Here is a 26,112-nt window from a genome sequence, read left to right as displayed (position 1 = left end):
TCTTCCCTGATTGTACACTGTGCAATTATTCAAATGTGATCTTTTTTTCTTTTGGACAGTGTACTATATCTGTTTTCAAGCAATTCAGGCAAAGCAATAGCACCTTCACAAGAATGTACATTCTGAATAAATAATTATCTGAAACCTATTTGGTTGATCCAATTGAAATCCATGCAGTGATGGATAAATAGCTTGATTTACTTTGTTTGCTGTACTTGTAAAGAAAATGAAGGTGCACTTCTGCTCTGCTACCACCAAGTCTATCCTCACCTCTTTCACATTCCGGTATACTACTCCCACTGCTAGGGACAAGGGCAGGCTGGAGTCTTCAACTCTGCAAAGAAGATCAGCTGCGTGACATGTCCAGGGGCGTCGTAGTGGGGGAAAAGTGTGACTGACTACTTGGGGCCCAGGTGGGGAGGGGGGCCCTTAATGGGCCTGAAATAAAATGTGTTTTCTACTACTCTTTTCTTTTGTTATAACAGCAATACCATAACTAAAATTATCTGAATATATAAACAAACAATCAGAATTCCTTTCTGGAATATTTTTCCGTTCCGTGAGATGCGCGTCTCATGCCTAAAGTGGGGAATTGTCATATTTTCACAGCATCTTGTGTGGCTGAATCAGATTGAAAGTGAACTGTAGGTTTTTGGAGTTTTATTTCACTTCATGAGGTTAGATTATACCAAATAATGCCCCCTTCTTGTTATTCAACAAGTCACTTGGCTTCAAATAATCTTGTTAAAAGAGGTGGACAGTCTGAAGGTCAATATTGTGCAGTTACATTTGGAGAAATTGTAAAATAATAATAATAATATTGATATGTCACTTAGATTTGAGTCAGTTAACCAGGACAGTTTTAAGCATATTTTTTTATTAAATGCAAATAAACCAGTATTATAGCAGCAATGTTATATTTTGTAGGGCTGGCTTTGGTGATGGGGCCCACTGAGATATCTTTTCAGGGGGCCCAGAATTCCTGGTGACGCCCCTGCACGTCCTTCATACGTGGACTCAGTTGGCAGTTCACCTGCTCAGTAGTCTGATTCTGAGGTTATCATGCACTGACAGGGCAGAAACAGAAGATGGCGACATCTCGCAGCCCTTCCACCAACAGAGGACAGTCAGCAGGCCTGATGACAGTGATAGCAACGACCCCTGACTGTCAGTCTGTAACACCTACAGTCATCACAACAACAACATCACCAACACAGTGACTGATGTACGAGCCTCTGCAATTCAAACAACCATCACAGTCGTAAGTACCGCTTCTTGTTCTTTGTCACTGTGGGTGTGAAGGCCTAACAATGTGAAAGGTAGCATTTTTAGGTCAGGACCTAAAGGGTTTATTTTGATAGTTTTCTCCACGGCGTGACGCCCAGATGTTTACTACAGTCTGCTAGCTCGCGTTAGCTAGCAGAACTCAGCTACATTCACGTTAACGCTGACCTATTTCCTTCATTTGGTGCTGCCAATAGGTAGCTAGCTAGTTAGGAATTATGAGCTCTACTTGGACGTTTTGTACCAATTTAATGAAACAGGAGAAACCTGTCAATTCAGTGTTTTAACCGTAACGATAGCAAACAAGCTAGTCCCCTGTTATCCATCAACACTGTCATTGTATAATGGCTTTTATCGAAGCTTGCTAAGTTCATTAGCCGCCTGGATAATGAGACTTTACCTAACAGAGCAGAATCAGAGTCAGTGGAAGAAACGAGTCACTGCTGCTGTCTGCTCATGTGTGACTTCTGTCATTGCCTGTTCGTATTTGACTGTGTTTTTTGGCCAGAATTATCGAAATAATTATCATCAGCCAGTTAACACCAGCACAACTCTTCTGTTGTGAGTACTTTACTGGTAGTCACCGCTGTCGTATATACAGGGGCGTGCCCCTGCTTTTTGGACTGGGGTGGCCCATCTGGGGCAATGAGATAAAATGGTGGTAACATGTACACACACATTTTATATTCATGTATATAATTTCTTACCTAAAGTATTTCAAATTCATGTATTTTGATCAAGCGGCAACCTCCAGTCTAAAAAGATGAGTCCAATGCAGAAGTGCTAAAAACCGCATGTTGTATTCTGGTCTTTGTTAACTCCAAACATGACAGAATACCAGTTTCCACCCGTGGTACTCACTTTATTAAACTTAAGTACAAATTAACCGGGCTGTATCATGCCCATAGACTGAATAAAATATGGACGTAGTATCCGTGACGTCACCCATCTGTTCCTGAGCGCTGTTTTGAAGCAAATAGGCAGCCATATTGGAAATGCGGAACTCAACCAGGCATAGGGTGACATAGGGTGCATCTCAAAGCTCTAAACGTCCATCCTCGCGTCTCTTCCTCGCGTCTCTTCCTCGCGTCTTAGTCCCGCCCACCAGAGATGCGAGGAAATGAAACCAGAGGAGAGAGGAGAGAGGAGATTTGTATTTAGAGAAATGAGACGTCCTCTCCTCCGGAGCGTCACGTGAAGCGACGTCGGTTTGTGATGACGGCTTTAACAGCTGTTTGTGTCTGCACACATGTTCACTGTAATAACTCTGATAAATATAAACAGTAACAGAGCTCTGTCTCTGTGTTTACATGTTTAACACACACCTGTTTAACAAACACCTGCACATGAAGAGAATCTGCTCTCTGTTTATTCTGTCCTGAAGCATTACGGATCGATTCATCAGTAAAACGCCTCATTATTAAATTATTTATTACTTTAAGGGAAAATAGGAACCATGCAACTCTTTTCAAACCCCGTGCTCATTAATGATCAGCCTCATATGAAACTTTATTAACCTGACAGGAAATATAACAAGTGTTTTTTACTAACAGACAAACGTTACTGTCAGACTTCCCTTCATGAAGAAAACGAGAACAAATGGGGAAACTAACAGGAGGAATAACTGATCATTGATATATATTCTATCAATGATGTTAGACTCTATTACTCAGTGAATCTGACAAGAACAATCAGATATAACATAATCCATCCTCCGTTATATTGAATTTATGATTTTGCGATCAGTATTTTGTTTTTAAAATTCACATCAAACACTTTTTAATCTCAGCTCATCACACACAGACTGTTTAGAAACCGACGGATGTTTATGATCTGTTTCAGGGCACCCTTAATGACTGTTTTAAGGTCCATCTTTTCTCTGTTATTAAACTCAGCTGATGTTAAGTTTCGGTTAAGTCCGAGCCTCTGCAGCGTCCAATCGGTGAGTGATATTCGATAAGGGGGCGTGTCTGTCAGTGAAAAGACTTCCGCAAAGTCTACTCTCGTGTTTCCTCGATTATCCCTCCTCGGATCAGTCTCCTCGCTCCTCGCTCCTCTCTCCTCCAGCAGCGTTTAGAGCTTTGGGACGCAAGTTAAAATGGCGCGTCAGTAAGTACTTCCGGTTCGGCCGAGGAGCGAGGAGCGAGGAGACTGCAGTTTAGAGCTTTGAGATGCACCCATAGTTTGAGCCTCCTAGCCAACAGCTATGTGTTCCTGACTGGGAGTCATGTCAGTCATGTCCTTATTTGGGCAAAACTTGTAATCTTAATATCTTCTGAACCGTCATGTTAGAAAAAAGATCACTCCCCGTACAGTGTGTGCCATTAGAGAGATCAGCTTCTTAGGGCCAAGCCGTTTTTTGAACCAGGCTGTAAACATGTTTATTAATGCTGCAAAGATCGTCTTTTTCCCACTCATGTCTATGTGGTTTCCGGTGTTTCTGCAGCCAGCCTCAAGGGGATTCTCGATGTATTGCAGTTTATAACTCTTCTGCATTGGCTTCATCATTTGAGACTGGAGGTTGCCGCTTGATCATGCCTCTCTCAACGTGCAACCCCTAAACATGTCCGTGTTGCAACTTATACCAGAACAATAGTTCCTATTGTTGCACTGCAGATCTTCGAGGATCCGCTTGAGGCTGGCTCCGGAATTACCATAAACCACATACACACCAATTCAAAAAAAGCTGATCTTTACAGCAAAAATAAAGATGTTTACAGCCTGGTACAAAAGACGATTGAGTCTGGATAGCTTGTGTCTTGATCGGCACACACTGTACAGGGGGTGAATTTTTTTCTAATGCGGCAATTTTGAAGATATTGAGAGTATGAGTCTTCCAATTAGAGGCACAGCTGACTTGATTGACAGGTGGGAATGCTGTAGCTGTTGGCTAGGAGGCTAAAAGCCTCTCTCTTTATGTCACAATCGCTTGACAGCAGCAATATGGCTGCCGGTATGCAAACATAGCATACTAGCAATTCCCAACAGTCTGATGGTTTTTTATCCAAAGGTAGGGAACTGTCCTGTTCAGAGTTGTCAACCTTCGTGTCCATGTCGTTGTTGGCAGCAGTTGCGTAATGATCCTCTTTAAAAAGCGCACGTGGAGACCAGATGCACAGCCGCAGCCGCCAGCCACCAGCTGAGCGTCTCTGCTATGTGCAAAGCCTTAAACTGATGCATGCTTTAAACTTAAAACACCTCCCTGATAGCTGAGTGTAATATGAGACCACATCATGTTTGTTCCATGTGACTGAAAATTGAAAACAATAATGCGTGTTTCGAGTAATTTCTTAACAATCAATTAATTGATAATCGATTAATTGTGTACATCCCTAGTGGCAACATGTACACACACATTTTTTATTCATGTATATAATTTCTTAACTAAAATATTTCAAATTCATGTATTTTGATAGATACAGCCCAGGAGTTTGGTAATACTAATTGATGGGATTCCTCTTCCAATCTTATGAAATATGTCTGCGAAGTGTTTTCTACAACTTAAAGAACCATCAAAAGAAAATATGCACAATTAAAATGCATAGAAAACTACAAGCAGTCTATTGCAAAATAGCCCAAAAAGTAATCTTAACATAAGTCCCGCCTCTGACAAGACGTATAGCCAATCATAGTTAAGGACTTTTGGGTAGCACCAGGGATGGCAAATCAGATTTCAAAGATGACCCATGCCACCCCTCTGAACATGCCCCTGTGTAAAAATAAAAAAAACGTGCTTATCTCATCAATATAGTCATTGCTGGTCCAACATCATGATCACTTCTTTCAATTAAGTTACAAGTTTGTATAAGCTTGACTTATGCAAACTACAAAGACTTTGTACAAAATACAAATACAACAGGAGACTAGTCTTGCACAGGACAGGATCAGTTTCTTACACCTTTGTGTTCTTCCTTTTGGTTGAATTCTCCTGTCTGTCCCTTCTTCTGTCTTGTATTATTCATGGTCCCCTGGGGAGTAGGGCACAGACAAAAAGAGGAGCGACAGAATGGCTCGGTGGGAGAGGGACTGTAAACAGCACTGTAGATACAAACATTCAACATGCACAAAGCATCAGACAGATGTATGACAGGTTCAATGGAAGCAGTGTGTGCATTGTTGTTTGTCACGGGGCTGCGACTGTTTGATCTTCAATAAGGAGATTTAGAGCTTGGAGTAAATAGACATTAGACGACCTTGTCAGTATGTATAAAACAGACCAAGTGATGTCTCGTGTTCAAATATATCAGGAGTTTGTGCATTGTAAAGGTATGACAAATCTGTTATCCCATATGTTCTCACATCTCATCAGACACAAGTCTGACGCTTTTTCCGTGTGACATGTATATAGAGCAATATCTTAAGTGTGTTGTCCACAAAGATTTCAGCAACAATATGGATGTACAGAATCAAAGTTGCCCTAGGTTTTGGCAGCTCAGTCTTTTTTCTTTTCGTGTTCAGGCGGAGGCTCACACGGGTAAATACAGGGTTACAGTGAGAACAGTTGACTTAGATGTGCAGGAAACCAGGACAGCCTATTCCTTTGAGGTCAGCTTTCATTAGCCTGGATGTGTGTTTGTGGAAGTTTCAGAGTAAAAATGGGTTTCATGTTAAAAGTTGGTGTTATTATTGACTATGCTCTGACTTTAATGCTTTACAAGCTGTATAGGCGGCAACCAAACAACCTAAAATATGTTTCTGTGTCCCTCATTGTTTGTGTTTGATATGTTACTGAGTCAACTGTAAACACAAGTTTATTGCAGGATGTACTTGTTTGTGCACAATCTACAACAATCTGCAGCAGCCCTGTAATATACACCATCTTTGAATACTTTTAACCGTACAAGAATTCAATTTTAAGGTGGTAGATTGTTGTGTTTTTTTAAGATACGCCTGCTTTTAATATGGAATACTACTCTCTTAGAAAAAGGTGCAGTGTATCATTCATTGACTTGTCTCTTGCCTTCCTACATTATTCTTCCTATCATTCTTTTCTCCTCTTGGCTTACATTGTAAATTATCACTGTCACTGCTCTGTCATAAATCCTTCCACAACCAATTAACAATGTCAAAGCCATCTTGTAAAAGTCTTATTGTCGCACTATCACCTCGCACTCTGTACTTATTGTCCCGTGTCTCCGATTCTTTACATCAGTTTTTCAAGCACTTTTTTCCATGGACAAACTTGATTTTTAAAACAAGAAGTTTGTGAAGATTTTAACCTTGACCCTAAAAGTTTGGCCTTCAGATTTCCCTTTTAGCTTAACTCTTTTAGGAAAGTAGAACTCAATAGGGGCGGAACCCAACAATAAAACAAATCCTCTTCAGTTATAGTTTGCAGTCATTGATATGATTATATTTTTTATGCATTGGTTTGCTGAACAGAATGTACAAGTTTGTGTAGGACTCTTTCGCATTCAAGGTTTTAAAAAAGGTTCTTGTCAAGCCTCAGGGTTTGTTTCACAACTTGGGAATGATGCTATACTTGTTTGGCTGTTCTCTCTTTCTCTATCTCAACGTCAGTCAGAGGAGTCTGACTTTATCTTCCTTCCTTGTTCTTTTTGTCACTCTTATTGGCCTGTCTAATGTCTCTTTGTCATTATCTCTGTAGGCTTGAAGAAGGGATTGTCCAAAAGGCAGCACTGACCCAAGGCTGATACATCAGCGTTGAGAGGGTTTTGCCCGATGGATCATGGGGGTGAGTGTTTAAGTTTCACCAAAGCAAAGCACAAAATGAAAAGCCAGCTTGTTTAGTACTTAAGCTTAACTATAGGTTCGTATCCTAAGTAGTTTACATTGACAAAATCATTAGTTCAAAGCTGTGAAGAAGAAGACGCTGTTGTATTTTCAAGGTACAGTTGACTTTGAGATATGCACTCCAGTCAGCTGAATGGCATTCATACTGCAGAGTTTACTTGAAAGAAAAGGAATCTCTAAGTTTATTTAATGACTGCTCCATTATTATTGAAATCAACAAACATCATTATGTAAAATGTTGGAGGCTATTCATAGCGATTAGTCAACAAAATATTCCATTTGTTCCTCAAACCTCCAGCGATTTTACAGTGTTGCCCGTGTGTTGTAATTTCAGCTAATACCTTACTTTCTCTCCAGGCCAGTTTGAGAGGGAGGGCACAGGAATGTCGCACATTCAGGTGGGCGGGGCAGACCTCTTTGATAACCTACCTAACCCTCAAGCTCTTGCTGCCCAAACTCGAAACCTCAATGAGACAAACACAGTCGCACAAACTCAGAGTCTCTCTCCTTCGCTGCAAAATGATGACGGAGGAGAGTGCGGGCTCATTCAAGAAGCCTTGCCCAGTGACAGAGGAAAGGAGGGATACACAGGAAGGGTAAGAGAGGAAGATGAGGAAGAAGACATGGATGAGGTGATGAAGGAAGAAGAGGAAGAGGAGGAGTCAGAAGGATCAAGCTGTCTCGTTGGCTGCCAGTCTCCGGACATACCCATGACAGATTCTTCCTATTCAGAAACAGGTAGGGGACTTGTTCACATGACACTGAAAATCATGTCATATACAAACATAGACATTTTTAGACATTTTAGATTGTTAGAAAAATTACAACCAACATATTTACAGTAGCTGCACGGTGGTGCAGTGGGTAGCGCTGTTGCCTCACAGCTAGAAGGTTCCTGCTTCGAATCCCCGGCCGGCCGGGTGCCTTTCTGTGTGGAGTTTGCATGTTCTCCCCGTGCATGCGTGGGTTCTCTCTGGGTTCTCCGGCTTCCTCCCACAATCCAAAAACATGCTCAGGTTGATTTATTACTCTAAATTTCCCGTAGGTGTGAGTGTGTGCATGAATGGTTGTCTGTCTCTCTGTGTTAGCCCTGTGATAGGTTGGCGACCTGTCCAGGGTGTACCCTGCCTTATGCCCGAAGCCAGCTGGGATAGGCTCCAGCCCCCTGTGACCCCTAACGGGATAAGGGGTCAAGATAATGTATGGATATTTACACCAGAGGGTGTTATGACCGTATAAAATGGTTATGGTTTCAGTTTTTTATAATGCAACTTATGTAGCCACATCAAACATAAAGAATAATACTCATTGATCTGCCAACATGCTGAATTTTTCATCCACATCAACTCCTTAGAAAATGATCTGCTCCTTTAGCCTTCTCCACCTACTGGTTACAAACTTTGTGAGTTTGCTATGGATTTTTCAGGGGCATTGCAAATGGGTTATCAGTCAATCAAAATAGCTATCTGCTGTTTCTCTAGAAACAGGGCTTCTGATAGTGAGTGAGTGATTCAAAATGAAGGAACCCTATACATGTTTTGCTGATCATGTAACCAAAAGAATCACCTGAAAGACTTAATGAGTGTTAATGAGTTATGCAATATCTTTCTGTGGACATCATTGGGAAGGCTCCTTTTAGATTAGTTTAGATTATTCAGGTTTCATGACTGGCGTTCACATAACATTTAAGAAAGAATAAAACACATGTACCTTAACTGAATTCATATATTTTCATCATACAATCAACAATATACACATCAAAAAGGTGTCTTATTTGAAAAGTGGTCAATATAGTGTGGTGGAAATCTGGAAATGATAGACTCAAACAACAATGGTTTGTCTGTGAGATTTATTTCGGCCTTCAGTGAGCTTTGCAAAGCAGTCAGCTGACAGAGTGATCCAACAGCCTAGACAAGGTCTACTCAACTGACCCAGAGTGAAGATTCAACACGTTACTTATTCTCTTCAGAGAATAAGATTAACACATCATTAAACATCTTCAAAGAACTGTAAGACAAACAAGAGAGCTTTATACGACCTCTTCTCACCTTCTGGTCTGCTCCTCAGCCATGGCAACAGATAACAGTATGCAAATCACAGAAGGTCTGGGATGTGTGAATGTTTCTAGCTTCTAATCAACACAAGAACAACATACTATCATGTCTGTATTTTTCCCATCACTATAGATACACATTTTGGAAGATTGCCTTGGTTTAGGTGTATATAGAGGATCCCATTATAGATTTACCCGGCACAGCAATATACTAAATAAACAGGCAATTCAAGTGAACGGAGTTTCTCATTAAGTTATTAAATCTACTTACTTGTAGCTGAGAAACCAAAAACTCTAATCCTCCAACAATAGTGGTTTGTCAACAGTTTTTTTTGTTTTTAAAACATATTTTTGGGAAGTTGAACCTTTATTGGACAGGACAGCTGAAGAGAAACAGGAAATGTGGGGAGTAGAGAGCAGAGGAAGGTCATGCAGCAAATAGTCAAGGCTGGGTGTCGAACCAGCCACAACTGCAACAAGGCATGTAGCCTCTGCATGTGGGGTGCGTGCCTAAACCGCCAAGCTAACGGCGCCCCGGTTTGTTAACAGTTCGTCTATCAGAGCAAGATTTAGGTGCTTTTAGAGACACAACTATTGACTAAATATTTGAGCACCTGCTTCTGAATCGCTGAGTGTTAGCTTTAACTTCTTATCTGTGACAGCTCAAGAAGTGACATAGTAGTGACTGCCAACACCCCTGATCGGGATCTGGCTCACTCATTGTTGTAAAGCCTCGTGTGTGTGTGTTTTAAGTGGTCAGCATTTTTGGATTAAGGTCAGGCTGACTGGGGGTGATGATGTCATTCTAATCAGATGATTGACTGATAGAGTAGTAGAATAGGACGAATAAGAGAAAGCTTTTAGAGAAAGAAGAGAGAAGGATGGATGAAGATGAAGGTAAGAAATGAAAAGAGTAGAGACCTGATCTTTAAACGCAACACACACATACTTACTTTTGTAACAGTGGACAGTATGTCAAAGAACACCATTTCATAGTTCACGTGTCTGCAAACATTTGAAGTTGTTTTTATGATATAAAACATATAAATGGATTTAATAGTACTTTGGTTATTTATACCTCCTGTTGTTAACAAAGAGTATTGATTCCCTTTATAACGAAATAAATATTTTATCAGTAAAGAGTTTAAACCTTTGTTGTCTCCTTTGATCTCTGCGCTTTCTAGAGCTCTATTTACCTAAAAACAGGTGTACGCTTATATCTGTCAAACTCTGTTTTCAATGTAAGCAAACTATTTAGACTAGTTTTTAATTATCAGTGTGTCTGTCCAGTCATTTTCTTGAACTTAAATAATACTAACAATAAGTTGAGGCGGTAGATTATTTTGACTGCTCTGTGATAAGCGACAGACTTTAATCCTAATGCAATTGTCTGTAATGTATTTGGACAGTGTTAGACTCTACCAGTCTGTTCTGCACCTGTGCTCTTATGAGTTGTAGACAGTTAGCTGTGAGTCATCCTGTTTCAGTTCATCCTCTTGTGCCCAGCTCATTCACTTTCTTTCCCTCCTCTGTCTTCCTGTTTGCTGCTTCAGGCAGTCTGTTGGAGACTCCATATCCTTTCAGCCCTGGGACCAGTCCAGAGCCTACATCTCCTGTCATTCCAGCAGTCAGTCCAGAAACTGCATATCCCATCAGGCCAGTGGAGATGAGCCAGAATGATGTCAAAGTGAACTCTCACGACTCAAACACTGACTCAGCCACCCCTGGTGCAGGGTCTGTTACATTGGCACCTGTTATCACCACAGGGCCTACAGATTCTTCTACCCTAACTAAAACCTCAGTCACCCGATCTGACAGCCCACCAGGGTCTACGTGTATGTCAGCAAAAACTACTTGCACCACTGCAGAACGTCGTACCTCATCCACAGAGCCCCTCTCCAGCGATGGGCCCACAGGTCCCATAACTACAACCTCTATAAGTGCAACAACAGCACCTCTTACCCCTAACCTTACCACAGGGCCTACAACTACTGGTACAGAATCTACTTCCACCACAGGACCTTTAACTTTAAATTGGGAACACATTATTACCTCCACTCCAGTACCCTCCTGTTTCTCAGTCCCCTCCTGCGCCACAGGGCCTATTTCAAGCCCTGCTTTGATGGAAAGTCTGGAGCTTCTTGCAAAACAAGGAGATGAACCTTACCTTCCACAGTACCTGCACCAGGTAACCTGTCTGTCTTCTTCTAGCATGTACGTCATATACTGTAAGCTTTGCGTTACCACCGCCCAATCTGTCAGCCGCCTGTTTGAACAGACTCTTTCCTCTTTAACGGTTTCTTTAAGTTTTTCTTTCCACCTTTCTGTCTTTTTAGTCTAAGCTGCTTCTTTTAAAGTAGTTGTTAAATCACTGTTATCCAATCAACCCCATAATCGGGATGGCACTTGTTACCCTGAGGCATGGGCGTTTACATTGTCTGTAAACACATGCACTGAAGAGCATCCATAAGCCATGTGCACTTTATGTAAAAATATGCACTCTCAATTGTACCCTGCTCTTTTCTCTCTCACTCACAGACCTGCATGACTGGACATGTGCGTTATGGGGTGTGTGAATATTTCTGTCAGTTTGATTTACTAATGTTCCCACCAGACACACCTGAGCTATGCTTACTGCAAGGGCAACAGGTGTGTGTGAGACACAGAGGGAGAGATAGGGAGAGGAGGGAACTTAAATACATATGTATTATGTGTGTTTCTGACTTTCGTGTCATGAATAAACCACTGTAGCATATGCTTGACTCATGTGGTTGTACTGCCTGGATTCAGACCACAACCTTTTTTTACTATTTTATTAAAAGAAAATAGAAAAGGGGCTGATAATCAGACTACTTCTGCCTTTTCATTGTATGTATTTGCATGTGCATCTTTATATATGCATGAAGTAAATGCATAAACACTTATATAATGTGACCAGAGAGGTTATATAAACAGAGCAGAGTTTTAGTCCTTCATTGTATTGCAGTGAACTTGACGAGTTAACTTTCCCTTTTTTAACTTTTAGTGACTGTGCAAAGTTATCACTCCTCTGGTAATAGCTTTAGTATTGGTCAACAGGTCTATAATAGGTGTCATCTCAACTCACCAATCAAAGGCTATTATTTGGAGGTAAAATTAAACAGGCAATAAATGCTTCAAAAACTCATGACCTTCTTTTGCACTGCAAACCTGGTCTGAGGTTCCTTAGGTTACCACTTTAAAAAGAAAAACCTGATACATGATATTGTGTATTGATAAAAGTACTGATCTGATAACAACAGTGCTTTAGACAAAGAAAACAGCTGCATACTGACTAACTTACCCTTGTACAAACTGAGGATGAATGCTGTAGAACTTTATTTTACTGTCTAGTTTGATAGTCAGTCGAACATACATGAATTAAGCAACAAACCAAAAAAAAACATGTATTGAATAGTCTTTTGAGGCAATCAAGGACTGTAAAAGGGACTCTGACCTTAACCTGTAACTGTCAGAAGAGATCTGATCTTTTAGAAATCCTTGTCCAACACTGAAGGAATCCAAACCTTAAAGACAGAATCACCTTTGAGTCAAGCTTTGATAAACTTAGTGGCAATCAGGTTTGCAGTCCCTCCCTATGTTCTGAGTCTGATAGAGAATGTCATAGAAATATGATTTATTTTACGTCAACCCACTGTTATCAGTGTATCTTCAACAAGTGTTGCATTCTTCATTACCACCACACTGCTGGGGTTTTCTTTCATCATGTGATACCCTATCCCTGACCTGTGCAGGCCACTGTGTTCTACAAGTAGCTGAGGAGAATCATCACTTTCAGGTGAAACATGATGACTTATACAATCGCAAATAAGTGATGGTATTAGATCGGTAAATAGGCTGGCGTACTCACGGATACCTGTTCCTGCATTTTAGACTGCATCTCAAGAACTTCTGACATTGGTATTAGCATCTGAAAGTCTAGATAAACATGTGTGTGCTTTGTTTTAACATGACAGTAGTAATGTGATTAAAATGTCTGACTTGCAAGAGCTCATATAGGTGTTTCTATTTGTTTAAGCTTTCATTTGAAGCTCTACTTGTTTTACACTTGTTTTTACACGAGTATTACACTGACTTAACATGTTCAGAGGTAGCCGCTTTTCCAAGTAAGATTAAGATAGGTAATAAGTAAGTGATTGAGGTTAAACTGCACAGTGGTTCTATGAAAGATAGGGAAGAAGGCGGAAAAGAAGGGTCTTATATGGCCAGAGCTTTTGTAGCTAGAACCATTAGCATAAATATGAATTGTTGGAGGACCAACAGACAAAGCCACCCAAGAAAATTCAAAGAATGGACAAATTGTTCCAGCTTCATCCGGATCCAATAGAGCTCTAAGAAAAAAAAAATCCATAAGACACATTTTAAAATTAAAAATAAGACTTATCAAAGTGCTTTAGTTTCTAAGTATAATGCAGCATTCACATGGAAAGGAGGTAGAAAAGAAATACCAATCAATGGGTCTGAGCACAGTTTCCTATAGAGGTCACTCAGTCTTCACCACCCCTACCCTGATTAGAAATGCGAGAGTCTTTTGTCCACTCCTCCTTTCTCTCCCTTCATCTGTCTGTCTTCTCCCCTCTCCCTCACTCTCTCTCTTTCGGTCTCTGTTTCTCTATCTCTCTCTCTCTCTCTACTCCTCACACACTCACTTCTCTTGTTCTGTGATCAGCTGAGCAGCATGAAAGCGACACTTGCTGAAGAGAGGTAGAGTGTCTACCACGGTCTCTCATTTTCTGTCCTGCTTTTCACTCTCCCTTTTACTCTATCTCTGTACTACAAGGCTTAAACACTGAAGTTTTTTACTATGTTGCTGGGATCGAGTTGAATTGAGTTGGTTGTAGTTAATAATTATAGAAGTCATTACAGTAGTGGCAGCAGAAACAGTCTTGTGAAGCTTTTCCATGCTTTTCTAGTCTTTGTATTTGTGTGTTTTCTATTTGTTCTCCTGGTAGAAGTCATTCTTGTTTTACTGATCTTGTGTCATGTTCCAGAACTACAGAACATGAAGAGTAATTTCAGTCTTATTTGAAACCCTTCGTGGACCCAGTTTCTTTGATAGCTTCTGTGACAAAACTGATGTGGTAAAAGTATGACGGAAACGTTTTAGACGCATGCTCTTCATTTAAAGTTCTGATCGTTTTCTCTCTGCAGATTGCTGAAGCCTTTGTCCGCCAGGAAGACTGTATCCTTCCCATTTTGTTGAGGAGTATGTGTGTGCATGTCTGTGTGTTCCCATGCATGTTAGGGTTAAAGGTGGGGGAAGCTTATCTCTCTTGCACTTAACTTGCTGGCTGCCTGCTTGCCCATACAGGTGATGTTTTTTGTACTCAGCATTTTTTCACACAACATATATAAAGCCTAAGAACTTGGAGTGACTTGTTAAAGTGGATCATGTAATTCTTCTCTGGCTTTGCGAACAGTGAGGTTGAAAATGGAGCAAGAGATAGAACTGAAAAAGAGCAGAAAAGACCTTTGAAAGGAGAAGACGACAAGAGACAACACAGAACAGAGAGACACAGAATAGATAAGAAGAACCTGACGAGGGGTAATTACACAGGGTGAGACGGAGAGAGGAGAAGCACAGGTAGCTGAGCTGTCTTACACTAAACGCTCAGAGGCTTAAGAGTTATAGATACAGAGGGAAAGCAAGGAGATATATATCCAGATTAAAACTCTGATCTGACATGACAGTAAAACATATTACAGTGTGTTCCAAAACAGTGTGTTTGTCAGATGAGGAAGGAATGCTGCCTTTACGGATGATTCAGTGGTATGCATCAAAAAATGATTACTGACGCGTCATGGTATGAAAATCTCTTAAAATGTTGCTTTACTTATCGAAAGCTTCTTTGAATTATAATGAATACTCAAGCAGACCTTCAACCTTAACAAACAGTCTTCTGCTTTGTAAAAGTAAATACATTAAAAATATAGTGCAGAATATGAAGAAGGAATTAGTATATACAACTAGTGTGATGGAGAAGAGGAAATTTTGACATGCATCAAAAGAATAAAAAGAGGTGAAGTGTTCGGAGAAAAAGTCAAAGAGAAGTCAAAGCTAGGTTCTCTGTATCATGCATGTATTGGTGGGTTAGTAAGTAAGAGAGAAATAGAGAGAAAGCATTGAGCCATGTCAAAGAAGGATTGTGTTTTGGCTTCTCATATCCATAAACATGAGACACTTTATCCTGAAGCGCTCTGTTGGCATGCCTCTGCTTCCTCCTCCTCTCTCTCTCTGTTTCACAGTTTCCTTCTTGTTCCTCAGTCTCACTTTTATTTCTTCCTTTACCTCAGTCTTACTGTGACAGCTCATAAGCAGAACTGATGCTGTTTTCAAACAAACTGTTGCCTGCAGCTTTATTTTGCATAATGTGTATTTGTTTCTTAACCTGTAATGCTCAGACCAGAGGGCGTTATGGTGCATCCAGTTAGAGAGACTCTATCACCAGAGAGTGTTGGACAACCTGAATTCACTCCAGGAGCAGTGGGGTAACACATGCACACACATACACCAGATGCATGCTCAAATAAACATGGTGCATATGTTTTTTTATACTTTTGTTTTTATCTCTCCTGGTAAAAAGGGTAATAGAAGGTGATTTAGCAGTGCTTTGCAAAAATAATACTAAAAAAAAACTATTATTTTTTATAATGTAGACTTAAGACATTGCTGTGCTCCTTCCAGGCATTGCAACTTGCAAAACTTGTTAGGCCTTTGGGGTCTTTTTGCATGTTATACTAGTCTTTTATTGTATGCACTGACACGCACACCTGCACAGGATAAAACATCTCAACATTTTGACTGCACACTCTGTTCCTTTGTGTTCATTGGATCCCAATTAGATTTTAGTTGTCATGTACTCAAAATATTTAGACCCAGACAGCCTATAATAGCAATTTCTTTTAACTGTCTGTTTCTCTATGTGTCTCTCTTTTTCTCATAGAGGGTCAGTGTGGGCAGTCCTCCTCAAACCTGGCAACCCAACATCTGAGCACTCTGAAGCACATCTGCCAGACACACAGCCGGTCAGTCTGCATGAAAGTTTTGTGTGTGTGTGTGTGTGTGTGTGTGTGTGTGTGTGTGTGTGTGTGTGTGTGTGTGTGTGTGTGTGTGTGTGTGTGTATGTGTATGTGTGTGTGTGTGTGTGTGTGTGTGTGCAATCTTCTCGTTATTCTTATGTCTTTTGGTTGTTTCATATTTATTATCAATTAAACCATTACATGACAGGTGAAGTGAATAACATTGATCTCTTTATCTCAGTGTTTTGAGTATGGGGCTGCGTAGCTCCAGGCCTCCTCAATATGAGACGGGTGGTCTTAATGTTTTGGCTACTAGGTGTATTTTTCTTCGGTTGTAGCCTCGTGAATGCTCTTAAAACCTCAAAATGCAGTATTTGCTGTATATTATTCAACTGAAGTCAAGGTGGCCTTAAAATATATATTAGAACTTACTTAAGCTAACCAGAGTGCTTGTTAAAGATGTTAAGTTTACCAAGTGACATCCATGGTGGTATATTTTAAAGCTTTTGCAATATTTTAGAAACAACACAAAATTATTCGACCGCAAACACACTAGGTATTTTCTACTGTACTTTTTTGATGAAGACTTGCAGGTGAATGTGTGGGCTGTGAGTGGTATGTGTGTATGTTGTCAGTTGTGCTCAAGCATGTGTAACAAATGAGTGAGGTGAAGCCAAATTTGTCATTTCTCAATATTTGATAAGAAGTCCTCAGTGCACTCTACCTGCCACACACACACACACACACACACACACACACACACACACACACACACACACACACACACACACACACACACACACACACACACACACACACACACACTTTTGAATACCATACACGTGCACACCTGCACATGTGTTATTTTCTGGACAGGTAAAGAGTGTGTCTATCTGTGCACATGTGTGTGTATCGCTACACTGATATTTAAAACATATGGCTCTTTGCTGCTTCTGCTTCTGCTTCTGCTGCTCTTTAAGATATTTGAGACCTCACACTGCTAGAGTTTCACTTCGCTTGACTCAAGCACACACACACACACACACACACACACACACATACACACACATACACACACGCACACATACTCTCACGCGTTGTGATAGCCAGGGAAATGTGCTTGGGCTAATATTAGATCGGGAGAGTAAAGAAGGGTCAACCGTCTTCAACATCTTCATTTACTAAAACCATGAGCGGTCCTTCAGCATTCTAACCATCTCACTGAGCCTTTCTTTCTCTCCTCTGTTCATAGACCAAGTGCTAAAGATGCTGAGGTAAGTCATTCATTCTTTTGTTCTTTTTGTCTGTGAGACAGAGAGAATATACTCCAAAATAAATCGACAGAAATTTTTATTTGCCCTTCAGGTCAACACTTATGGCATTTTAACGTGTTAAATCTTTAAAGTGTGTAAGCTTCTGTCAAGTGTAGTGTGCACGTAACTTACAGGTTGAGATCATGTAATGTGTGGGAGTGAATGCACTATCTTAATTCAATTCTGTGTATGTGCATATGTGTGTTTACAGTGTGCATCTCAGAAAGAGTTGAGGCCTACAGTTACAGAAAGTGGTGCACTGCTTCCATGTTCCTCAGGTGAGTGAGATTGTAATAAAACTGCTGCACAATTATATAAATTTAGTGTGTGTTTGGTGCTGGTTTCTCTTGCCTTTTGAAGGCTGTTCACAACAAATCACTTATATATTGTGTCACAACCAACCAAACCTGAGGATATCATACCGTATAGAATATAAAACATTTAATAATCACAAAAATCATGCAATTAACTTGAAAAAACAGTGTTCGAAAAACTCGCTGAAGGTCCACGCACTGGATTTTTCACATTATTCAGTTGATAGTGATTTTAAAATGTAGGAGGTCCTTAGTCAACAATAAAAACAAACCTTAACTCCCACCTTATAAAAGGTTGGGACTTGGGCATGTTAATCAGTGTGTTGCGTCACCACTTAAACAATTCTGTGTAAACATTTGGAAACTTGGTAGACCAGTTTCTGGAGTTTTGAAAGTAAAATCTTGTCCCATTCTTACCTGATATAGGATTTCAGCTGCTCAACAGTTCCAGGTCTCCTTTACTGTGTTTTTCATTTCATGATGCTCCAAATGTCTTGTATAGGGGACAAGTCAGGACAGCAGGCAGGCCATTTTAGCACCCAAACTCTTCCACTACGGAGCCATGCTGTTGTAATACGTTCAGAATGGGGGTTGGCATTGTCTGCTGAAATGTGCAAGGTCTCCCCTGAAAAAGATGTTGTCTGAATGGCAGCATGTGTTGTTTGTATTGTTCAGCCAGATGTTCCCAGATGCCATGGGCAATTCTGCATCCCCATACCATCAGGGCTTTTTGGACTGTGTGCTGATAACAAGCTGGATTGTCCCTCTCTTCTTTAGAACTGCACACACGACGTCCATGATTTCCAAAAAAGGATATCAAATTTTTATTTGTTAGACGACAGGACAGTTTTCCACTTTACCTCAGTCCATCTTAAAAAGGCTCAGGTCCAGAGAAGTTGCTGGTGTTTCTGGATCATGTTTATATTTGGTTCCTTCTTTTCATGGCACAGTTTTAACTTGCTTTTGTGGATGTGAAAATTATGGTTTTACAAGGTGTTTTTGAGCCCATGCAGTGACTGAGGGCCATCCAGTATTGGTTTTGGAACTTGTTCCTTTTGTTCAGATTTCCTCCTAATAATAAAAACAACATGGACTATGATTTATAACTTTTATACATTGTAGAGCTGGGTGCATATATTTCTGGTGGTTGTTTTTATTTTGAGAAATACAAAAAAAATAGAACACTGCATACAAGTCAAATGCAGTTAGCTCCTTTTTTTACTCTAACTGTGTTCAGATATGCAGAATGAGGAGCAATGTCTCCGTGTTGAGGATATTTGATTTGTATATGAGAACAGATTTTCCTGCATGTAGTCAACCATAGTCAGCGTAAAATATTTATTACGATTCTATTAGCATAAACCAGGGCCGTCAAACCCACATGGACTAAAGGTGCCTTGTTAAATTGACTGCACCACATGCTGATTTTATTCATTCTTTTCTGTTCAAAACCTTCCTCTATGTTCCCTTTACTGTCTTTCTACCTCACTCCTTTCCTGATGTCCTCCTCTTCTATCTGTTTCTCTGTCTTGTCCAGCCCCTCAGAGTGAAGACTCCTCCCATTCTCAAACCAGCTGTCCAGTCGTACCCTCCATTCATTTGGCTGATGGGCATAATTCCCCTGAGATGTCAGAAAAAGGAAGGGGAGACCCAGAGAGGTTATTACAGGGGAGGGTCTGCAGTGCCAGAGATGAAAGAGAGTCGGAAGAGGGGACAGGATGCACCATTTCGATCCTAGGAAATGAAGTGCACCCCTCTCCAAATGGAGAAATGGATCAGTCCAAGCCCGCAGAGCAGCAGGGAGGAGATTTAGGTCTAGCACAGGAAAAGGAGGCAAAAAGGGAAGAAGAGGAGAGTGAGGTGGAGGAGGCAGCCGAAGCTTTGGAGATGGAAGATGAGGGAGAGGAAGAAGAAGAGGAGAAGCAGAAATTAGGGGACTCTCCTTTTTGTCAGAGAGCTCTATCAGTGGAGACTCTGATCAGCGGGGCAGAGGTGGATGTACAACATCTGCACCAGGAAGCCATAGCTGACGAGAGGGAGCATGAGGAGACCCAGGTATGTTTGCTTTGAAGATATTTTTAACTTATATCATTCAAAATAAATCAAAGTAAAAGAGAGAGGAATGCTATTAATATTTTACACTCTGTTATTTATGTCATCTGTGAGTTCTTTGGTTGTTCGCTTTTACTGTAGTTTATGCTCTACTTCCTGAAATGACTTGTCAGCTGTACTGGTGTACCTGTACAGTATCACTGATGTTTCTTGTGTTGATGACGTTTGAACAGCTCGTCATGAAAGGCCATGCTCACTACCGAGTTCCCCTTTTCTCTCAGCAATACATGAGTGCTTTACCTAGAATTATAAAAAGTATCACTTCCCTTGTTCCACATTATTTTTTTCTTAAAAGAACACCCACCAGTGGTTGTTTTGAGCTGTAACCCCAACAGCTACCACTGAATTGCATACATTTTAAAAGCCTCATTCTAAACTGTGTTATAGCAGTCCATTAGAGTGTAGAGCAACAAAACGGATTACTGTCTCCATGACTCTGTATTGATACGTTATAAATGTATTCCATTATCTCTGCAGGAAAGTACTCACCTGGACCAGAGGGCCCATCCGTCTCAGGAGGCTCATATGAAGCAACAAGAGCAGGCTGAGGAGGGCATGGAGGAAGAAGAGGAAGAGGAAGATTACGAAGTAGAGCAAGCTGACCTGATCAGAGAAGCTGTCGTACTGGACAACATGGCTAAACTCATCACGGTAGAGGAGGTGTGTACATCGTCATCTCTTAAGTGTGAATGAATGAGGGTTTGCGTCTGTACGAGAGAGTGTGTGCAGCACCTCGCTGCCTGAAGGAAAGCAATGCATTAAGTGTCTTTTTCAGGGCACTCTGAATTCTTCTGCTGTTCTCCATGCACCTCTGTTTAAAAATGTCCAAACTTTTCAAAGAGTTTTTGGTGATTTTTTGCTGCAGCTCTTTTTTAGAAACACAACCATTTAGTGCAGAACTTGTGAATTAGAAGATGGAGAAGATTTGTTGTGGTTGTGTTTGTCTCCCCATAAATGTTTTATATATATATTAACACCTGCACATGTGAGAAAACAGGCAACACACCATACCTCATCGTGCATCACTGTAGCCACATCTCAGTCGCACTTTTACCTTGGGCTATTTTTCTGCTCTGAACTGTTATCATGAAAAACAAGAGCTTCCACAAAGCTCATGTACTTTTCAGGTGGGCATGGAGGGAGTGGGAGAGTAACCTCATACTGTTGTCCTTGTTTGTAGTGATAGAGCTAGTTGTAAAGATATGCATATGGCCTGCTGTTATGTGTTACGTTTATAATTTCTCCTTTCAGCTTAAGAGTGGAGTGTAGTGATAAATAAACTCCCCGTAATGACACTAGTAGAACTGCAGATACAAATTAAACTGTGCTTCAGATTGGTGATGTATTGATTGACTGATTCAGGCTTCAGTCTGTCTGTATCAGCGCGTCTAAGCCGTTGTATAATGGGCAGCTTGGTGCCCTGTTGAGCCACCCTAATGGTATTACCTTGCCATTACTGACATCCCCAGACAATGGACCTGTTTTGCAGATACAGGAGCCACATTGACGTTTAACTTTATACTGAGAGAGCTAGATTTGAAAAGTAGAACAGATAATATCATCAGTGAGTCATGCTGTCGTCAGCTTTTTGCCGTAATACCTTATTGTTATTCTGATATAATAATGAACGGAGACCTGGGTGTGGTTTCAAATCTGGGCCCAGGGTTATCGCTTATATACTAGCTTCTGAATTATTGTATCAGTTAAAGCTGTGTGATATGAGGGCACAGTGACACACATAGCGGAGAGAAAAGTGGATGCAGAGAGATACTAAGTGCACAGAGCTTAGAGAGAGAGAACTGAGACACAATGGTAACCAGAGAAATGGCCTGGTTTAAACTCGTACTGGATGGAAAGCAGCAAGGGACATTTTTCCTGAGCTGTGTCTGTAGTCTACTGAGAGTGTGAAACTTAACTTTACTTTGAAAGATGTGCATTTAAATACATTGGAATCTGTTTTTTTCGTCCAATTTGCCGACTTAATATGAACAAGATGTATTGCCCTGTGTGTGTTTCCTCTGATCAGCTTCCCATAACATGGTTGTAAACTACAAACATTACTCACCTTTAGGCATTTAGTGCTTATTTGCTCCCAGCCATTCTTTTATTTACTTTCCTATTTCAATCCAGTTCAAGCACTTAAAGTGCGTCACACACTTTGAGATTACCTAACTTATAAAAACACTATCAGGAATAAAGGATATTGTGTTTTCAACAGGTTGATAGTTAGAGGTGTTAAGTGCATACAATCCCTCTTAATGAACTGTATAGATATTACTGTATCGCTTGGAGCAGTTATTGTTCCATAGCTTTACAGTTTAGCACGACAGATAGTGTAAAGTACTGACACCTGGTGGACATGGCTGTTGGTGCACTCTTTTTAAAGACAACTAAATTCACCTTTGCACACACTGTTCTCAGAATCAGTGTGTGATGTTAACAATGTAAACTGACTTAACATAAATGATATATATCTCATATGTGTGCTTCTGTGTTTCTCAGGTGTCTCCTGCCTCTGGTCTCATCTCCATACTAAAGAAGAGGAAGGTTTTTGTGGAGGATATGAGTGTGTCTGCTACCTCAGAGTCACTCCCTGCCAAAAGACGGGTTCGCTTCAAAGTCCCTGATGATGGCTACGAGCATGGTGTGTTTGATAATTTAGAGATTCATGTTTGTATGTTTGTAATACGATGATCAGTTATCTGCTCTGTCTGCTGCCCTTTGACATTCCTTCAACACCTTTTACCTTTCTCTCTCTCTTTCTCTGCAGATGTTGGTGGTGGAGACTCCTGCCTGCTTCTCTTCCTGCTCTGTATGGTAACCGTCGTGATCAGTGTGGGAGGCACTGCCCTGTACTGCGCCCTGGGGGATGCCCATTCCTCAGTTTGTCAGGACTTCTCCAGAAACGCAGACTTCTACATGGGCCAGCTGCAGCGGGGAATAGCTCAGATCCAACACTGGTTTGCCCCCGGCTCATAGCAGTGAACAGTGTGTCATCACAGTGACACTTCTGGCCTTACTGTTCGGCACTGCTGGTTCAGGCATTGCCTGCTACTTCCCGGGACAATGTTTTCCAAGGTAATGTTGCCAGGCAGCTGCTACAGTCCCTGACGCTATATAGAGCAAGTGGCTATTATACTGCCTAATTGGCTGAACGACTATATTGGATCAGTTGGCATTTGCAAGCCCTCTCTCCTGCATTTTTAATATTTGAACACAATCCAAGTTAAGACTTGAAGTTGTTGGTCAGGTGAGCCTTTACAACACCGGTCTGAAAGGGAAAACGGAACAGAGAGATAAGATACCTGGAGAATGCACACAAGAAAAGGAAGAACTGACCTACACCCCTCCCACTCAAGTCCAGCTGAAATAGGTTATACCGTAAATCTTTAAGTAAGGTTTAGAAATCCTCAAGATGAATTTAGTGTCTTTAAGGTAGCCGCAAACATGTTCACCATCAGCCAGTGATCCTCAGTCGAAAGTCACAGGTTGATAAATCATTGATGGCTGGATACAAACCATCAATGACTCACACTGGATTCAAAGACTGAACTCCCTGAGCTTAGGATATTTAAAAGTAATTACACCTCTAACCTTGTGAGATGTAGAAATGATACACACATATAATGCACAAACGGGAAGTGGCCCAATGGGCATTTTACAGCCTGCAGCATCTACTAGTGTTGCTTTTAATGTTGACTTTTTAAATTCTCAAAAGACATTTTAAAACGAACAAACCACACTGTGTGGTCCTCTACTTGGAATGAAATCTCTGTGTCTTAATCAACGTTTAAATGAATGTTTGGAGTTTAATGTTTATTGTTATTTTGTTTTTATCTGTGGGGCATTTTTATACTGTCAAAAAAAAAAAAGGTTAAAAGGGTTATTTTGTTATTCATTAACACTGAGCTAATGGACAAGAGTCACATCAAACGTGTCCAATGGGGGGAAGTTACACATTTTCAATGCAACAGCTGTGATCTAATGTTATGCATTGCATTTACAGTGAGCAGTTGTTAAAGATTGCTGTATGAGCAGTACAGTTGTATTCTGTGTACTGTCTGTCCCACTTTTGTGTAGCATAAAAAAAATGCACAGAAACACAGTACACCTCTGTACATAGCTGCTGTCAGGTGAATGTTGAACATGTTGCACACATAACAGGTACTACATTTTTATTTTGAAATCATGCAATCGTCTCAAGCTTTCCATGCGCTAACTAGCGGGTTGTAAACTGAATGCAGGCTTTATATGATCAGATACAACATTTCAAAGTTTTCATGTTGAATGTAAAAAGTAAATACAAGCATACACTAGTTATGCACACAAAAAAATAGTGGCTTCCTTTGCTGACTGGGTATGGATGTATTCAGCAACAAAACTAAGATTGAATTGAATAAAGAAATTGCACTAAGCATGGGAAAAACAAAATAATTCAGGGTACTTTATAATAGCAGACCTTGATGTTGATGGAATCATCTGAAGCGCTGCGTCAGTCCAGCTCTGCCTCCCTGTGTGCTTTGATTCGTGATCATCATTCACAATTTGGGATGAGCTATGTTTTTTTTGTCTCCGCTTTCTCTTCTTTAAGAGTCATTCAGTTAACATTTGTCATGTCTGCTCAATGAGTTGATATCTGCATAAATCTGAGTCCTGGTTTGACAAATAAAGAATGAGCTGACCTTTTCATGAGACAGGAAAGAGAGACTGTTCTGGAAAAGAAGGCTTCCGCTTTGCCTGAAATAAGCCTTTATTCTCACACCAGTGCTTTAACTTCAAACCATTTTACAGTACATCTAAGTCTTATGTTATTTTTATGCTTTGTCATCCTTTCCCTGTTTTATTTTAACACATTGAATGTTTGGTATCCTGTAAATTATTTTCCTTTAATTTGGTGTTGTAGTGGATTCTATAAAAAATTCCCTGGAAAAAAACACATATCTCACAAAGGTCTTAATTGTGCAGATGTAAAGAAAAAACTCATTGAGATTCAGGTGTCTTACCTATGCATTTATTTAACAGTCTATAACAGTTTGAGATTACTCTATATTCTCTTTCTCTCATCGTACATCACTCACTAAAATCAGCTTGAGATATGAGGTTTTTCCTGGGACGTAAGGACTTGCAGATCAATCCTTTGTTGTTTTTGCACACGTCCTCTGGCTGGTTCAGACGACTTTGACACAGGAAACCATTTACTTGATCTTCTGGATCATTTTTATTATTTATCATCAGACAGATGTCTCGTTCAGGTGGTAAAGTCAGAAAAGATGCATCTTATGTATCTGTTTTTCATTTTTCTTTGTTAATTATTGTCATCAAAACATCACTTTTTTTCTATTTTTTTTGCCAGATTTTAACATAAAGTGGGATTTCTTGTTTAATTAATCCTCCTAACTACTTTCATTTGGGTCGTCATTATATGTTGGTTCATTTATTTTATGTTATTGTAATGTGCACCACTGTTCTCAATCTGATGAAAGGCATTTTATGAATTGTTTTGAGGAAGTATTTCACCTTGTTCTCACAGATTCTAATATAATGTTTTTTATTTTTTGCTGTTAAAACAACTCTTTCCTGTTATGTCTCCTGTTAAAATCATTGAAAACGTTTTTCTGTGAGCCTTTATTCTTGTCTTTTACAGCACATCACTCAACTCACAGACAACAATACACTCATAAAATGCACAGACTTTAAACATTTTTATTGGGCAGCCTTTGTTCTCCAAATATTTGTCATTATTGGGTTTTGAACTAAAAGCAGCAGAAGACACATTCTGTTGACAAGTGGCAAGCACAGTAGTCTTTTATTTTCCCCTATTAAGGTCAACTAGTATCCCCCCGTAACAAGAAAATTGTAGGAGTGAGAAATTAAATTGAGGACATCAGTAATATTTTTAATTCTGGTTTGTTGATTCAGAACATGGAAATTCAAGATCTTCCAGATGCAAACTTAAACGTCTCCAGCATTTGCTGCCAAGAGGGATCAGCTGTGGCTCAGTGTTACTAGAGTTACTACAAGCACAGACAAGTTTCAAATGTTCGTCTGGAATAAAAGTTAGTTAGCTACAGACCTCCACATGCTTTCTCAGGTTAGATGGTGAAGTTTTGTAGGCTGTGATGAAGTTTGTGTGGTAAACAGATCAGAGATTTACAATAAATATGAATCTTTCTTTATTTAAACAACCTCAAACGTGGCCTTAAAATATGACCTTGTTGTTCAG

The 26,112-nt window shown here is 40.3% G+C and overlaps 1 protein-coding gene across 1 annotated transcript; it reads left to right on the top strand.

The window, feature by feature from the left end:
- The first annotated feature begins 978 nt into the window (after nt 1–978).
- Nucleotides 979–25,508, top strand: cnsta (consortin, connexin sorting protein a). Its single transcript, XM_034680858.1, has 13 exons — nt 979–1,261; nt 6,893–6,979; nt 7,396–7,776; nt 10,645–11,279; nt 14,282–14,312; nt 15,533–15,619; nt 16,075–16,156; nt 17,403–17,424; nt 17,675–17,741; nt 19,315–19,832; nt 20,367–20,549; nt 22,392–22,533; nt 22,660–25,508. The coding sequence occupies exons 2-13, from the start codon at nt 6,967–6,969 to the stop codon at nt 22,866–22,868; spliced, it is 2,370 nt and encodes a 789-aa protein (XP_034536749.1). The 5' UTR covers nt 979–1,261; nt 6,893–6,966; the 3' UTR covers nt 22,869–25,508.
- The last annotated feature ends 604 nt before the right edge of the window (nt 25,509–26,112 follow it).

Source organism: Notolabrus celidotus, chromosome 3 (genome assembly GCF_009762535.1).
Source record: "Notolabrus celidotus isolate fNotCel1 chromosome 3, fNotCel1.pri, whole genome shotgun sequence".
Lineage (NCBI taxonomy): Eukaryota > Metazoa > Chordata > Actinopteri > Labriformes > Labridae > Notolabrus > Notolabrus celidotus.
Note: the sequence above shows the minus strand (reverse complement) of the source record. Positions and strands in the feature narration are given on the sequence as shown.